This window comes from Oncorhynchus mykiss, chromosome 1, assembly GCF_013265735.2.
Source record: "Oncorhynchus mykiss isolate Arlee chromosome 1, USDA_OmykA_1.1, whole genome shotgun sequence".
NCBI lineage: Eukaryota > Metazoa > Chordata > Actinopteri > Salmoniformes > Salmonidae > Oncorhynchus > Oncorhynchus mykiss.
In genome coordinates this window covers 62,304,599-62,322,865 of record NC_048565.1, presented here as the reverse complement: position 1 = coordinate 62,322,865, position 18,267 = coordinate 62,304,599, and the positions used below count along the sequence as shown (strand labels likewise).

The window sequence follows — 18,267 nt, the reverse complement described above, 5'->3', positions numbered from 1 at the left end:
CACCCTTGGATTCGAGTGAGCATGGCTGGGGAGAGTTTCCAGCATATTTCTTACAGCAGTCAATTCCTTTTAAATCCATAAGGGGGAGTGAAAGCTAGAGAATCGCATTTAATCTTATATCTCAATTGAAATGGCTGAAAATCTTAAATCCAGAGGTTAGTTCATTTGAGAAAAGTTGTTCCCTGTTAGTTTTAATTCTCTGTAGGGGAAATACATGTTTCTACTTGAGAATGTAAAAACAAGTAACAAAGCTCTTTGTGGGTTTATGTAGCCAGGCTGGCTATACAATTATGTGGGCATAGGCTATGTAACAAAGGGTTCAATCATCTCCCAGTCCCATCCCCATTGAGTGTAGGCCTACTCGTTTGACCTTTGGATTCTACCCATAAGAATGTGTAAAGAAGCTACGGTTGGTTTCATTTCGAATCTTACATTTTCATGCAACCAGTCTGTGTCCATTCTTTACGCGTCCTATTAACTACCCAAACCACAACACTCACCCTCATTAGTTCGATAGACATATTTGTGTGATTTTGGATCTTAAGCCTGATTTGATATATTATTGGTGGGCCAACTGTGACGTGTCTGAAATGCGTGTAGAATATGTTATATTATTTTGCCACCATGGAAGGAGGCTATTTGAAGTGATCTCTGCATGGAATGCGCTACAACTATTTCCTCTTGATGTATTGAAATGCAGTTGTATTTGAAGCAAAGCCATGTAAAGTAGCTACATAGCCTAAACCAGAAAGGCAAGGGTGATGTATAAATACAAAACGAAAAAAGCTAAAAAGAAAATTCATCAAATATAGGGCTAATGTAGATTGTTTGATTGTTTGATATATGCTGTAAATATAGGGCTGTCAAATGCATAAATATTATTCCGTTGCGTACACATCTGTGGTTGTTTTTTTCCTTCAAAAAAGTTACCTTTATAGGGAACTGGGGTAAACTGTTTTTAATGTCAATTTAAAAGGAGTCGGCTAACACCGTAGTCTGAAAAATCAGGTGGGATATGTCAACACGCACTCACAGTCACACAAACACGCACACCTTTAGTTTCGAAAATCACGGCCGATTAAAATGTGCAATATTAGGGCTATGATTATGAAGATAGGGGAAGTTGTGTTGGCCAATATGTTTGCTTATTTTTTTTTTCTCGAAAGAATTAGTTCGCAAAAGTGTAGCAGAGTGCAAATGTTATGATACAGCGTATTGGTTTTACGTGAAGGCTGTAGAAAATACTAGTCCTACTTTACAAAGCTTATCATTCAGCAATATTTTACACGTGTATTTTTTCAATAGTCATTATGCAAAAATGTTGGCTCAAGAATAGTTTGTAGGAATTATTCTGCCTCAACAGTTATTTTCATCCGTTTCAATTTGATGAACATGGAAAAAATATTACATGATTATATTAGCTTACTATATTAGATATGTCAATGCATCGGAGCCTATGTTGTGACTTAATAATCGATTACTTTATTATTTTGGGGGGGGGGAATTGTTTGAAATGCTTCATCTTTACACACAATTTTGATAATTAAATAGTCTAGGCCTATATCAGTGCCTTCAGAAAGTATTCACACCCCTTAAACTTTTCCACATTTCTCTGTGTTACAGCCTGCATTTAAAATGGATGAAATTTACATTTTTAACATGATTTTTTTGAATGAGTATTTCATCTCTGTACCCCACACATACAATAATCTGTAAAATCCCTCAGCCAAGCAGTGGATTTCAAACAATGATTCAACCAAAAAGACAATGGAGGTTTTCCAATGCTTCACAGCAAAGAAGGGCACCTATTGGTAGATGGGTAAAAAAACTAAAAGCAAATGTTGAATGTTATCCCTTTGAGCATGGTGCAGTTATTAATTAGACTTTGGATGGCATATCAATACACCCAGTCACTACAAAGATGCAGTTGCCGTAGAGGAACTAAACCGCTCAGGGATTTCACCAATAGTGACTTTACAACAGTTAAAGAGTTTAATGGCTGTGATAGGAGAAAACTGAAGATGGATCAACAGCATTGTAGTTACTCCACAATACTACCCTAACTGACAGAGAAGGAGTCCTGTACAGAATATTCCAAAACATGCATCTTGTTTGCAACAAGGCACTTAAGTAATGCTGCAAAAAATGTGGCAAATCAATTAACTTTTTGTCCTGGATACAAAGTGTTACGTTTGGGGTAAATACAATACAATACATTCGGAAGTACCACTCTCCATAGTTTCAAGCATAGTGGTGGATGCATCATGTTATGGGTATACTTGTAATCAGTAAGGACTGGGGAGTTTTTCCAGATAAAAAAATTATGGAATGGAGCCAAGCACAAAACCTAGTTCAGTCTGCTTTCCACCAGACACTGAGAGATTAATTCACCTTTCAGTAGGACGATAGTCTAAAACATAAGTCCAAATCTACAGTGAATGTTTCTGAGTGGCCGAGTTCCAGTTTTGACTTAAATCTGCTTAAAAATCTATGGCAAGACCTGAGAATGGTTGTCTAGCAGTGACCAACAACCAATTTGACAGAACTTTCAAAATAATAATGGGCAAATATTGCACAATCCAGATGTGGAAAGCTCTTAGAGAATTACCCAGAAAGACTCACAGCTGTAATTGCTGCCAAATGTGATGTTAACGTGTATTGCTTCAGGGGTTTGAATACTTATCTAATCAAGATATATTCGTGTTTTATTTTTCTTCATTTTTTGTTGTTGTTATACAAATGTTAGAAGTTTTCTTCCACTTTGACATTACAGAGTATTTTGTGTAGAAAGTTGACCAAAAAAAAGACAATGAAATAAATTTGAATCTCACTTCGTAACACAACAAAATGTGGAAAAAGTCTAAGGGTGTGAATACTTTCTGAAAGCACGATACAAAGCGATGACATAATATGTTTCTCGATGAGTACAATTAGGAAGACATAGTTCAGTCATTTTTCTCACATTCTTGTTGTTTCCTGTAACTGAAATTAACACATTTAGAGTGTTAGTAAAGAATAGTTAAGCTGCAACTTTTTAATAACGGGTGTAAAAAGCATACTAATAATTCTACCGCACTATCACAAGATGTCCACCGGAGGCCGGCAGCGCACCATCGCTGAATGTTGGTCAAAACCATAGAGAAGAATAGAGGACTGTTGTTTGTGTCTGTCCGTTTATGGCGTCTGTGAGAGTACCTGCAGCTCCTTTGAGGCCATCTCGATTTTGAAGTATTGAATTTCTTCTTCTACTACTTCTATGAGTTGGTAAAGAAACTGTTGTTTGAACAGATATAAAGCCAAGGTTGGCCGATTTCACATCGACAGGGCTGTAGTCGAGCGGGTTGAGAACTTCAAGTTCTTTCGGTGTCCACATCACTGAGGATCTATCATGGTCCACACACACCAACACAATTGTAAAGAGTGCGCAACAATGTCTTCTCCCCCTCAGGAGGCTGAAAATATTTGGCATGTGCCCTCAGATCCTGAAAAAGTTCTACACCATGCACCATTGAGAACATCTTGACTGGCTGCATCACCGCTTGGTATGGTAACTGCTTGGCAACCAGCTCTACATCGGGTAGTGCGTACAGTCCAGTACATCACTGGGGCCGAGCACCCTGCCATCCAGGAAATTGTGAGACTCCAGCCACCCAAGTCATAGACTGTTCTTTCTGCTACTGCACAGCAAGCAGTACCGATGCACCAAGCCTGGAATCAACAGATTCCTGAACAGATTCTACCCCCAAGCCATAAAACTGTAAATAGTTAGTTAAATAGTTAACCAAATAGCTACCCGGGCTATCTGCATTGACCCTTTTTGCACTAACTTTTATTGACTCATCACATACGCTGCTGCTACTGTTTATTATAGGTCATTTTATTCCTAGTTATATGTACATATCTACCTCAATTACCTCGTACCCATGAACATCGACTTGGTACTGGTACCTGTGTATATAGCCAAGTTATCGTTGCTCATTTTGTTTTTATTATAACGTGTTTTACTTTTCTATGATATCTCTATTTTCTTTCTCTCTGCATTGTTGGGAAGGGCCGTAAGTAAGCATTTCACTGTTAGTCTACACCTGTTGTTCATGAAGCATGTGATGAATAAAATGTGATTTGATTTACTGCCACTTGACGTTATGGAATGTTTGCACACAAGTATAAATCATTGGATGATCCCCCTGATAACCCGGATGGAATTATGTGATTCTTCCTCAACCCTTAGGAAGTCCCACCCACTTGACTACTTAAAAATTGTGAAAGTAGTCAATGGGCGCTGCTCATGCTACAAGATAGGCTTTTGGGTACTAGATTCCTCTATCTATCTCTATGGTCAAAACCAAGAAGTCGCACGAACCATAATGGTTTAGAACCATCCGTCATGGATGCTGTAAAAAAAAAAAACGTTGAGTTTTTCCAAAATAATCTAGGACTATACAAACAGATATGCAACGGAAATTTTAAAAAACTGCAAAAAAAAAATATATATGATAAACAAACGATTATACGCGTAAGTACATATTTGCATTGCCAAGGCTACCAGTAGGTGACGCAGTTTTGAACAGCTAGCCTACTGAACCTACACCCATGAGAAACGCTCCTTCATCCCTGGTTCATTGAATGGATTCCAATAATAAACAATCCAAAGAATGAGACCAGTGTAATATAAGGGAATCTTGCTAGCTATATTGTTAACAATGTTTTTATTAATTTACCTCTTAGCATCAATTCACTAAAGTAGATCTAACTGAGTAGACCTATATTTATTCGTTACTACATAGGCATGTGGCCTATTGTTATTATTACGCTATTAATATCATAATTTCTGGAAAATAATACTGATGAACTAATAATAACTAATAATAACAATAATAATTGTTATATTTTTTTATATTATTTTATTATCACTAATATTCTGCCTTAGTGCTGAAGTGGATGCATTAGCCTACTGTTTATCAGTCTGTAACTGCAAAACGTCCGTTATCTCATTGACTAATGCAGGCCATTATGATATATAGGCCATCTGATGCCTGGAGTATGCCAGACAATGTCTTGCTGTTGGGCTACACAAAGAAGCAGCAAGCTGCACTGTGTACAGAAAAGGACAAGCAAGATAATAACAAAAAAAAACAGAGACATCCCACTGACCCTTCCACCACTACAGTCACGGAAAGAGCAAGCAGCCGTAAGATTGGTCACTGCCATGAACCAACCTGACCACCCTCCACATGATCTCCTACCACAGAGAAAGGGAGACAGTATTGGCAGAGTCCTCTGAAACCAGAACCGACTGTCCAAAATCAACGCAAGGACAAAAAGGCTGGTCAATTCTACCACAGCCACAGCCATCAGACTTTGATTTTGTGATTATTTTTTTTAACTGTATTTTTTCCTAAGACATGGGACCTTTTTAATTGAATGTAATATATTGTGTTTTTTAAAATATTGTCTAAATGCCACTGTGCATTCTGCAAAATGTAGTCTTGTGGACGAGTATGAATTAAATAAATCAATACAGGCCTATAGCAGATAAAATGTTCAATCATATGCACAGGACGTTTCGAAAGACGTATGGGACCTTTTCAATTGAATGCAATATCTTGTGTTTTTTAAGTGTTGTCTAATTGTAACTGTGCATTCTGCAAAATTCAGTATTGTGGACTGCGAGCGTGAATGAAATAAATCAAATCAAATCAGGCCTACAGCAGGTCAAATGTAAATCATACGCACAGGACCTTTTCAAAGACACTGCACATAGAGGGAAATAGTGCATATTCCTACGCAAGGAGACAACGGCCTACAATGGTGCAATGTTGCAATATCGATGTGCAACACAAATGCTTATTGGGGTTATAATTTGTTAAAATAACACAATGCGTGCTGACTTCAGTTAAGTTTTCATCATCCCAGCTTTCAGGTACAAACCATGGCTTGCTACCATGTTATCATAAGATCGACTTGGCACTAAAGCCTTACATGAGCTGTAAAATTTGTAAAATTTGTTCAACTGAAGTCATCCTTCGATATCTTTCTTTTATATTTTTAAGTAAATCTTAGATTTCATTCGCAAAAGTGTAACCTTGGCATAATATGAATTGACCTAATTAATAATCATAATCATCCATTTTTTTAATGGATTTGTTGTTAGTCATAATAATTTTACCATCAATGTAATGGGCTTGTAGTAATGCAGGACGGATTGGCCACGTAGATCTAATAAGCAGAACATCGCAAACATAGTTAAACTACCGAGACTCATAGCCCGGGCAGATTTGGACTCACAACCCATAGCATTTTCTTATAGTCTACTTGTGGGTTGAATCATATGTCCCCGAAGATGAGCATCATAATTATGACAGTGACTTAAAAACCTACAGTTAAATGAAAGAAACACATAGTTATCTTATTCCAACTGAGGTCCTTTATTGGATTAAGAAAACCATCATGCGCATTTTCATGGAATTCAGCAATAGCAAAATAATGAAGATATCACTAAGACATGGAGACCTATTGCGGCATATAATAGGTTATATGTTACAGGTGGATTTATTATTATGGTACAGACATTTCCGCTAAATGAATGGTCAAATAAAAGGCATACCAAATACATTTCTAAACTCGTGCGTGTGCATAGGCCTGTATCTTCCTATGCACTTTGTAAACCTCAAGTTACAAATGATAAACCTTTCGTCAGTGAATGCTTGACTTGCATTGAGCAGAAGTTAGCCTACGCAAAAAAAGTTGTGTTTAGGGTAATTTACGTAGGCCTAAATTAAATGGGTCGTTTATATGTCAATACAACAAACCAACTGCACTGAATATAGTGTGGATCCAATATCCATCGTCCCAATCTTCCGGCCAATAGAAATTGGGGAGCCTTCAACCCCTAACTAATCACAAACTGATAGGAGAAAATGAAAACACGGAGAGACGAGGCCAGGGTATGTAGTTGGGTATGCTGTAATTACCATAATAATGGTAAATATAAATTAATATAAAAGGTACCCTTAAATTCGGTAAAATTCGGTTCCTATTTAAACAGAACTATGTGGTGGCTATTGGTAAACACACCCAGGTCAATGGTGTAGGCTACATTTTATACTAACAACGTATCACACTTATGTCAAAGAATGTTAAACCGACTCTTAGCCCCATACTTCAACATAAAACTCAACACTGATAAACATAAAGGCCCCTTTAAGACCGACTGTCCTCAGGCCTTATCGGTAGACAAAAATGCAAACGTAAGTACCTTGAGCTTTTCTACTGGTTCAGCTGAGTAGCCTATGTAAAAATGTTCTGAAGATCTGGTTCTGAACGAATCCGTTCCGTTTTGCTTGAGTCCGCCTCTCCGTGCCTGTTCCTATTGACGCACTTAAAGACTCTTCCCTCAACCTTAAGGCGAGTAGCAGCGACCAATCACCATGCCATTACAGGCTTCAGAGGAAGCTGTTTATGTGACTCCAGCGCTAATTAGGCTCATGAACTAACAAATCGCTTGCACAACTGGTGAGGAACCGATCACATCCATGGATTGTCTGGCGCAGTTGACCACCTTTATGGCTATTTGTTGATTTGTTGTTACTTTGGCTTCTATTCTTGCTGCACTCTTCGTTCCAAAGTTATTTATGCTGACAAACTTTCTCGGTGTGGAGTAGTAACCTATTTTTTTTTACGAAGAACGCCTGCACCTCTTAAACTCTAAACTGGGGAATCTTGACTATCAAACCATGTTTCAACCTACACCGAAGAGGTGTTTTACTATAGAATCGTTGGTAGCGAAGGATAATCCTCTACCAGTGTCGAGGTCTGAGGAACCCATACGACCAGCAGCTCTGAGCTATGCAAACTCCAGCCAGATGAATCCATTTCTGAACGGGTTTCATTCCAGCGGCAGGGGCGTCTACTCTAATCCGGACTTGGTGTTCGCTGAGGCGGTCTCACATCAGAACAACTCCGGTGTCCCAGTTCATTCGGTACCACCTCCACACGCGTTGGCTCACCCACTTTCATCCTCACATAGTCCGCACCATCTTTTTGCCAGCCAGCAAAGGGACCCCTCAACTTTTTACCCATGGCTAATACATAGATATAGGTACTTGGGTCACAGATTCCAAGGTAGGTTGAATTTACATTTGTCTTTTTAACGCATTTATTACGTATATTTATGCTGTTAAGCCCTTTTTTGGATGTTCCATAGCATTTATGTAGGCCAATATAACATGTAATTATGAGAATAAAGAAACGAATGATAAATATCAGTGAGCTATCGAATTTTGGAAATATATGTGCTATCGCCTTGTCTCGAACAGTTTTACTAACTGTTTTTGTCTGTTATAATTAGAACACTGTTCAACTGGAATAGGCTAGGGTACTTTTAGTAGCCTAATGTACGGCATAGTATTTCTCAATGTGGTGACACGGGTTCAAATTTATTTTGCTGGTAGTCTACAGCCTATAATTTTCCATTTTGTAAAAAAAAAGGAATTGCAAAGAGTGGACTTTAAAAAGTCCTTTAGCATCTAAAACATTTAATTGAAACAAAAATAAGTATAAAACCTTACAACTGGAAAGTGTAGGGCTATATAATTAATTGACTTGTTATTTTTAACAACAAAAAAAAGATTATTGAAAAATAAATAATGATTTAATTTGGCCTAGATATTTACTTAATGTTTAAACTGAGTGCAAATACACTTAACTACATTGATAGATGCCTGTGTATTTTTTTGTAATCATCCGTGCCTTGGAATAGGCATTGGGTCGTATTTGTGGGCTATGTTTTTATTGCCCAAACTGCTGTTTACGAAATTGTACACAATGCACTATTTTAAAATCGCACTATTAATTTATCGTCCCCCAAATTGGACTGTCATATTAGAAAATTATATTTTTTTGCAGGTGGATGCACATAATCTTTTTCTGAAAACAGTGACATGCAAATTGTATAATAAGTGAACGATCTGTTTTCATAATGGTTATTTTAATAAGGGTCTTGATAGTAATTCTGACAAAATGTTAGGCTAATGTAGTCTATTTAATTCTCCACCATATACTTACAGTATACCAGTGACTGTAGGCTAATGTTAAAAAGAAAAGTTGAAAAGGGTTAGGCTATAGAGGCTTCTAGGCCCCTTTGTGATTGTAGACCATTGTGTTGCTATTTTTTATGTGTAGGCCTAGTGTTTTTAGGATAACCAAAGACTATCGAAACGGCGCTTATTTTAGCCACTGCATAGCCCTATTGTTTCCATTTGAATAATATAAACTGTATCAATTTGCTATTGTTAAAATTATTACAAAACAATTTGTCAAGGTGTTGCTTGTGACTAAATTGGTTTCAATGTTCAATTGAGTGTTGCCGTAGACTTTAGTCAAAAGTTAGAAGGCCCAAATCTGCGTTATAGCCAAATTATGAGCATAGCATCGTCATCTCTTTAGCCTCAGTTTGCAACGTAAGAGTGATCATAATTAATATCCCTCCCATTGTCGTTTTCAGGTAACGAAACAAGCCCGGAGAGCTTCCTTTTGCACAATGCACTGGCCAGAAAGCCCAAAAGAATTCGGACAGCTTTTTCCCCTTCCCAACTTCTGCGGCTTGAGCACGCATTTGAAAAAAACCATTACGTCGTAGGTGCCGAACGAAAACAGCTTGCGCACACCCTTAGCCTCACAGAAACTCAGGTAAGAAAATGAATTGAATACTCACAAGTGTATCGTTAAGTCCGCATTAGGCCTACTTTGAATAGGGGATGGATTTAAAATACGATTGTGTCAAGTTGCACCAGACCTGACATGACGCACAGGTTTGTGGGGTGTTTTTCAAGGGGTGTTTTACAGCCTGTAGGCCTACTACCTACATTAGGCTATAGGACAATAATAACTTGTTTTCGTGTTGGCTATGGAATCTGTGAATATGCTAAATTTCTCTGAATATGCTAATTATTTATTGGGAATTCATATGCCAGCCCATAAATGACATTTACGGGAATTATTTATTAATTTCTTGAAAACACGACAATGTGTTGTCTATTGGGGTAAACTTCACATATGCTTAATGGTTAATCCGTATTGCACGTCAAATTTAGGAATTTCACATAGGCCTAAATGCTATTCCATTTTAATAATTGAAATGAAGGGGGGGAAATGATATAAATGAAAACACACGTTTATTCATTTTTCAAAATTAGGCCTACTTTTGGATTGACCTGTAAACCCACAGTTTCAGAGATACAAAAATAAATGTCTACACCACCATCGTCCTTGAGGCTTTTAGTTGGATGAAATCAATGATCATTGTACAACCTCGTTGGGTTGAATTACTTTGTTTTGGGAAAAAAAATGTTTCCATTCAAAATGGATGGCAATTAACCAGTTAACCATTTTAAAGGATCTATGGCACGCTAAAAAGAATGAGACGGACTCAATGAATTTCCCTGGCCATATTTAAGATCGTATTTGTGCCTATCAGCTTGTGGAACGGTCGGTGTCTTTTGTCCCAGTGTCACCACCGGCTCTTCTCTAAACCGAGGCTTTCAGAGGGGAATGAGGGAGAAATTAACCATCACCCACTTCAATTAGCTGACTGAAAGCACATTAAATGCACCTCACTTGCCAAGCTGTCAGGCGGATGGCTTGTATATATTAATATTGCCCACTAGCCTATAGATATGAATTTACAAAAGGCTTAAAATTAACATGCAATGTGGCTTTTACATTTTTGGGGAAATTATTAGAAATTAAATGACATTTATTTGTTATGCATTGCATATTCATGTGCCTGTTTGCGCCCGTTTTTTTCGACCAAGGGGACGTCAATGTCTGGTAATTGGCTTATGTTTGTACTATTAAAAATATAGAGCATGCAATACATGCCATTTTTGACCTAGGCAATATCCCATCTGAAAATAACCGTACTTCTAGCCTAACTTGTAAGTCATTTAGGGCCTATAGCATTGGGCAAATTTTCACACAGCGATCTATGAGAGCCTATGCAAAAATGCTAGGCCTTTGCACTCCTTTTATAGTCTATGCTTGTATCTCTTTTGCTATTCTGCTATTTGGATTCTAACTTTACGCACACGGATCGTTTTTGTTTAGTATTTTGGTATTTATTGTAGCCTTTATTTATTTCCCTTAGGTAAAAGTGTGGTTTCAGAACCGAAGAACCAAGTTCAAGCGTCAAAAGTTGGAGGAGGAGGGTTCAGATTCGCAACAGAAGAAGAAGGGGACCCATCACATAAACCGATGGAGACTCGCAACTAAACAAGGATCGGGAAGCCCGGAGGAAATTGATGTAACTTCAGACGATTAAAATACGAAATTGTTTGAACCTGGGACAGCCGTGTGGCGTGAAGGATGACATGGCTAAGGATGCTGTGTACAGAGAGACAGAGAGAGGGTAAAGCCAATGTCACATTTCGATTCTTCGGAGATCGGCAGCTGAGGGTGAGAGATCCGATTGGTGGCACTGCTGTCACTACCATGGGTCTGTCAAACCATATCAAATTACCCAGGCAAAAGTGATTGACAGTATCGCAGTCCACCTACCTGACCACCTTCCACGCATCAACCCACCACTACAATCTCCCACGAACCACCCAAAAATTAATCTCCAATTCACATTGGACATTTGCACTTCTGAAAGTTTCTAAATATGAACGTTTCCACTCAAGATACCAAAATCCACAACTGTTTTTGTAAAACTTAAATTGCATGGTAGACTTTCTGGTAGTTGTTTTAATTTGATAATTTTCTCAAAAACAACTTTGTTTTAACTCTATTTTCAATCTCAGATATGTTGTGCTTCTTCCTTTTTACAAAGTGTGCAGTCTTTTAATTAATGATTATCGTGTTAAAGTGATTGTGAGAACAGTATGAAGTAGCAGTGCTGCGTTATAGTGTTTTTAAAGAAAATGTATTTCGAAAACTTTATAAAAGTTTATCAAACCACAGATAAAGTACTTAAAGGGAAAGTATCCAGGACATTCCTTAAACCTAAAGCTTTACCATGTCTCCGTTATTCTGTCACGAGCATATTGTCAGGATTTGACCCTTCCGTGAGAGTTGCCACAAAGGACTAATGCAAGAATTGACTGCCGTAGAGGCGAGAAAACGTCAAGCACTGAGCGTATCCATGTACAGAGATACTAAAAGTTAATGTTTCTGTTAAACCCTCTTTTATCAGAATGTAAATAATGTTGTGTTTGTGTTAAGTTTGCTACAATTTTAACACAAAGTATACTTCCAAGAAGTATGTAATTGTTAATATTTTGTCAATAAAGTTTTATCAATATGTTGCGCGCGGAGTAAAAGTAGGGTTTTGATTTTAGATCAACTTTCATATCTTGACATTTTATAAAGAGACCTGTTACGCTCTTCAATTCAAGCGTGTATTATTTAACACTTTTTATAGGCTATTGGCTGCCACCAATCACCCGCTTCATATATCTTGATTTTCGTCAAACCAGTCTCACAATTAGCCTATATTTGAGATAGGCCTATGACTCATTTTCGAAGAAATCCAGACAATGTGGCTTGTTAAAATGAACTTATAAAATCCAAAATAATTTGTCTGTGGCAAGTGCGTGGTTGTTTTTCCGGTGGTTCATTTGCTCCTCAGTCTGATAGACTGCATTAATCCGTTTTTATTTAGAGGGGCAGCGTCTGGTCTGTTCAGGCTACAAAGAGTCCTACGAGCTTTTGTGAAAGTGCAAATCAGTTTAGGCAATTATCATGCGAGTAATATGAGGGGGAAAGGGGATGCATTGCCCAGTGGTCCACTTTAATCTCTTAATCCGTGGATCCAAGGGGGCTTGGTTGGACATAATTTAGTACAATCTGACTACCCCTCACGAAGCGATAAGGGAAGGTTGCAATGTGCAGCAAAATGAGATCTTTGTTTAAAATCTTGTCTCCGACAGCCACGAGTAGGATATGCGTACACACGCTCTTCCCACAAATTGATCACAAACAAAACAGCGTCAACGCATGTATACGCTTTTCCCATTTGATTTTTTAGCCTATTACGCTTGTACGGCAAAAATACATTATATATATTTTTGGGTTGTTTTTTTTACATCTAAGAGCTTAATAGACCAACGTCTTTTTTTATAAGTGACTCAAACATAACATTTGATTATTTATTTATTCAGGGAAAATCCATTGACACCAATGTCTCATTCACAAGGGTGCCCTGGTCACAGTAACACACTTAAATACAATATGGAAACAAAACAGCCATCGATACAATGTAAAATAAAATAAAAAAATACAGCACAAAACAATTTAAGAAAAACGGTTATATTCCTCAGCTACAAAATGTTATATTCCTCAGCTACTAAATCCTCAGTCAATCATTTAAATTGCCATAGCCTCACTAGAACATCCTATTGTAATGAGTTTTGTGAATTGTTTGAGTAGTGAGGTGCATTAAAAGTAAGAAAGGATTTACCTAATTCGGTGGAGATCCGAGGAACCTCAAGAGTTAACCAACTCTGTGAAAGGGTTTGGTATCTCGTGTTTTTATGCTTCAACAACGAAGTTAGGTAAGTCGGAAAGCTTGGGTAGTAGAGTTTTGTAAACAGAAAGGGAATATTGAAGTGACCTCCAGGACTTTAATGGGGACCAGCTAACCTTTTAATACATGATGCAGTGATGCGTATTAAAACCGCAATCTGTGATAAATCGAAGGGTTTTGGTAGACAGCATCCAACGGTTTAAGAGTAGTGGCTGCTGCATTCTGGTAACTGGTGTCACCATAGTCAAGAACTGGCAGGAAAGTTGACTACAATATGCTTCCGGCTGTTTAGAGAGAGGCGTTTAAACTAGCTCATCAGCATGTTTTTATATTTTTTTTTACCCTTGCCAATCCAAATGCCCAGATATTTATAGGAACCCGATCAATGGGTGAATCATTAAATTAATTAATGCACATGGGAAAAATGCACATCAAATTGTTTTAAATGTTGCAAAATTAAACTGTATTAATATTTACACTATGTATCTCCTAAACATGTGAAGTCCCCACCATGCACAGTGTATGATGTGAGGTGTAGTGTCTATTTCTATAATTGTTTCACATCTTGAAAAGGAGCTTTTCGGAGGGGGTGGTGTGTGTGGGGGGGGGGGGGGGGGGGGGGGGGGGGGGGGGCTATAGGCCTACATACAAAACTACGGTCCCCATATATGGATGGGGAGTTTTAATCGGCCCATGGACTATAACAGCAATACGAATCTTCAGAGAATACCATTAGCTTTGAAAAAACCCTAAAAGCTTTATTACAAACCCAGCTTTGAAATAGGGGGATTAGAGGGCTGAAAAGGTCCCACAATAGTTAGAAGAAAAGGTTTCATGCTAATGAGGTTAATGCCCTTTGTATCTCCGGACTCCACAACTTCATTACTCCTATCTCCGGCAACACCGAGCGGCTCAGAGCGCGCAATCCACTCGAGCTTCTCCCTACCCTGCCTAAAGAAGGATTTGATAGCAGTCCTGTTCAAACTAGATAATTATATATTTTCAAGTTGGAATTAAGATAAAGAAAGTGCAGTGGAAGGCGGTGAGCCTTGATCCGCTGCAAACAAATTTGGCGCACTTTCTCCCTCCGCGGTGCCTCAATAAGCAGGACAGCCCCCTCATTATGACTGGGTCTCGTTGTATGAATTGTACACTCTTTTGATTTAAACAAGCCAGTCTTTTGAATTTAAAGGCAGATTATTGTATACAGCGAAATTAAATAAATGTTATAATGAAGAACCGGATCTGTTCAAATGTACACGGGTTCCCATGAATAGCCTATACATTAGCACTTCTACACAAGTAGGTCTATACAGGCTATTCACAGAGCTAATTTGGAGCTCGGGGAGGACATTTCTATTCAAACCGTGCATTGCATGCCTTTATGACACATGCTGAAATGTATTTTATTTTATAGTGGATATATTCGTCAAATGGGCTATTGGATTAACACTGCACACTATTTGGTGTCTTTTTCTGCAACATAACTCGGTGTTTTTTTGTGATAAAGGCTATGATAGGCCCATATTTTTCATAGAAGTCTGTGCATAGGCCTATGACTGTGCGTAAAGCCTCGACCTTCTCTTTTTTTTTTACAAGGCCTACAATTGCAAGGATTTACATATCTTGGGGTTTAAATTTTAAAAATTTCACTGAGGTAAAGCAGCAACGCAAGGGATAAAATACCAATGTGCGCAGGAAAGCGCACCTGTCTTTTTGAACAAGGCATGTGAAGACGTTGTTTGCCATTGTTAATCTTTAGTGGTTCCTGTAGGCCTACTGTTTCCTCCACTCAAACTTGATCTGGGTCAGTGAATGTTAAGTTATGAGATACTAGACCCCATATACTGTATCAATCGATTCCTTTCCCAAACAATAAAGCTGTGTGTATGAGGAGTGCTGGGGACCTTGTGACCCGCTTATTTAACCTTGCGCTGCTCCGCCGTACAGAGGCTAACGTTTTTTTTGGCCGCCCTAATAAGGACTGGGAAACGATCAATCATCAAAGCCCCATGGCTTGGGTTTATTATTTAGTTACTATAGCCAGATCATTCCTGGCTGCTAAATACTCGATGAGGAATATGGATTCTGACACCATCTGAAAGGATAGCAAGTAAGCCAAAGGTCTAGGCTACTTACCTGACGTGAAATAATTATCCGCCATTTAAAGAACCGTCCTATCAAATGATCCCAGTGACCCAAACCCCCTAATCTGCAATTAGTAGGTCTAAATATGTCCGCTGATTTTGCTAATGTGAATGGTATTTGGATGGCGACCATTACACATCAATAACGCACTTCCCTGCTATAGCCTAAACACTGAAAACAAGTATATCTGCAAAAACAAACACACATTAGATGAAGTCCACTATATAAAACAGGCAATGAGACTAATCTGCACTTAGAGTAGCACGGGCCCTATAGCCTACTCATAACTCGCACTCACATAGGCTACCTTTCATCACCATTATGCACAGATGAGCGACTGCAAGCATGGTACAGCCTTATATCAAGTGTGATTTATGATCCGCTTTTTGAAGACTTTAAAGACATTTTTGCATTTACTGTTAGGCCTAGGGCCTAGGCCATAGTGGTGCATGCCGACTTCCGTCCTACTCGGATTTACGTTGCTTGAAACTAGGTAATGCCAACTTCTGTCCTCTCATTCACGTTTCTTGACACTAGCTACGCTGTAAAAAAAGTAATTAGTTCTGCTAACTCAAAGTATTTCAGTGTTCAATACTTAAAGTAATAAAGTGACCTTTAAAAAAATGTTTTAAATGTAACCTTTATTTAACTAGGCAAGTCAGATACGAACAAATTCTTATTTACAATGACGGCCCAAACCAGACGACGATAGGCCAATTGTGTGCCACCCTATGGGACTCCCAATCACGGCCGGATGTGATGCAGTCAGGATTCGAACCAGGGACTGTAGTGACGCCTCTTGCACCGAGATGCAGTGCCTTCGACCGCTGCGCCACTCGGAAACCATAATCACCATCCGTATCTTTTGAAGTTGTAAATTGCATTATGTATTCTGTACTATAACGATTGAAGTTACTTGAACATCACCATTTGTTGTAGTGAACACTAAAATGTAGTTTTTTCTCCTCAAGTGTAAACAGTAGGTCTACGTAGTTCTGATTAGTAGGCTAATTGTTAGGGGTCGTGTGTCAATGTTTAACATTGTTTTATGTATTTGACCATTTGTCATTTTAGCAGGCATTGTTGAGCACAGTGCTTATTCCTCTTGCAGTAACTGGAGGTAGAGCCACGAGCATTACGGGATGCTGCATTAGCCTCTAACAGTAAGGGCTCTATTCAATCTGTAAATCTGATGAATGACATATTCCGCAAAATAAATGTAAGGGTCATTTCCGATTGAGCCCACATATGCAACATTTTCCATGAACGTAGTCTCCACTAAAGCAGGAACATTGCCTTTAAATTTCAAGCACGCTGTAAAACTGAACTTCCGCAATGCTGATTAAATAGAGCCCTAAGATTAGTACGTACACATGACCTTGTTGATAGTGGAACTGGCCTGTCTCATTATTGAACGTCAATTTGTCTGACGGTTTTGATATCAGTTCACCATGATAAATTACACATCATAGCACAACAAACTATTTTAGAATGATACTTTTCACTGTATACACTGACCGTTGGAGATGTTTGAATAGCCACTACTCAATTTCTATAATGAGTTAGGTAGTTACTTTTTTTTTTTACATTGTATACAGTGCAGTCTACACAGTGTCAGCTACTGCTATTTCACATTCTCATCTCAACTAGTAGACTAAAGTCGTGTCAGAGAAGAAAATGTTTTTGAGCTGATACTTATAGCTTGGCGGTTGCACTGTCAGAATCTGACGTCATGACAAACTTGATCTGTCCTGTTTCACAAATTGCTTCTGAAATTGATCCTTGAAACGAGAGAATGAACCCTACACAATTCCCTTGGCCTTGACATAAGGTACAGCGATAAATATACAAGAATAATGAGCAATTACCATATAATCACCCCCCAAATAGCTTACATAATAATAAATTAAACATTGTAGTTTCTCGGATACAGTTTCTCATTTTATTATTAACGAGGGCGGGGGGCGGGGGGGGGGGGGGGGGGGGGGGGGGGGCTTGTATGGTGCAGAGATAGGCTTATTGAGATGAGGATTTTTTCCAAACACAACATTACAAATACAAAATCCGATTGTTATTCCGATTGGCGGGCTGCATAGTTCACGGACTTTTTCTAATGATATTGATCGCGTGGTTTTGATGCCTATGCCAGAAACATGGAAAAATAACTACAAAACAGAGATTTTGAATCAACTTTAAGTGCCCTTTTCAAAATAATATTTGTGAAATATAGGTGACAAAGGTTTCATGTTGTTATGTAGTTGATATAACTGAGGAAACATACACGCACGCACATACACACATTGATTGAGGTCTTTCATTTGGATAATATTATATAACATTTAGGAGACAGTTACACCCTATCCATTCTAGAAGTGCAAACTAACTATTTTTTGAATTATTCCTTTTTATGTTGGATAGTGCTGCATAGGCCATAAGATCAGCTGAGGTAAACAATTTTCATTATCACGAATAACCATTGATTACCATTAGGCCCTGCCTAGCTTATTCAACAACTACTGCCACGTTTCTGTATCCCTATAGTAACACCTTATTTGTAATATTCACATTTGAATGTATGACACTTTTTTCAACTG

At 38.3% G+C, this 18,267-nt stretch overlaps 1 protein-coding gene across 1 annotated transcript; it reads left to right on the top strand.

The window, feature by feature from the left end:
* The first annotated feature begins 7,382 nt into the window (after nt 1-7,382).
* On the top strand, nt 7,383-12,383 carry LOC110526449 (homeobox protein EMX2). Its single transcript, XM_021607444.2, has 3 exons — nt 7,383-8,124; nt 9,506-9,690; nt 11,147-12,383. Exons 1-3 carry the CDS (start codon nt 7,737-7,739, stop codon nt 11,318-11,320), a joined length of 747 nt encoding a protein of 248 aa, XP_021463119.1. The 5' UTR covers nt 7,383-7,736; the 3' UTR covers nt 11,321-12,383.
* Nucleotides 12,384-18,267: the final 5,884 nt, after the last annotated feature.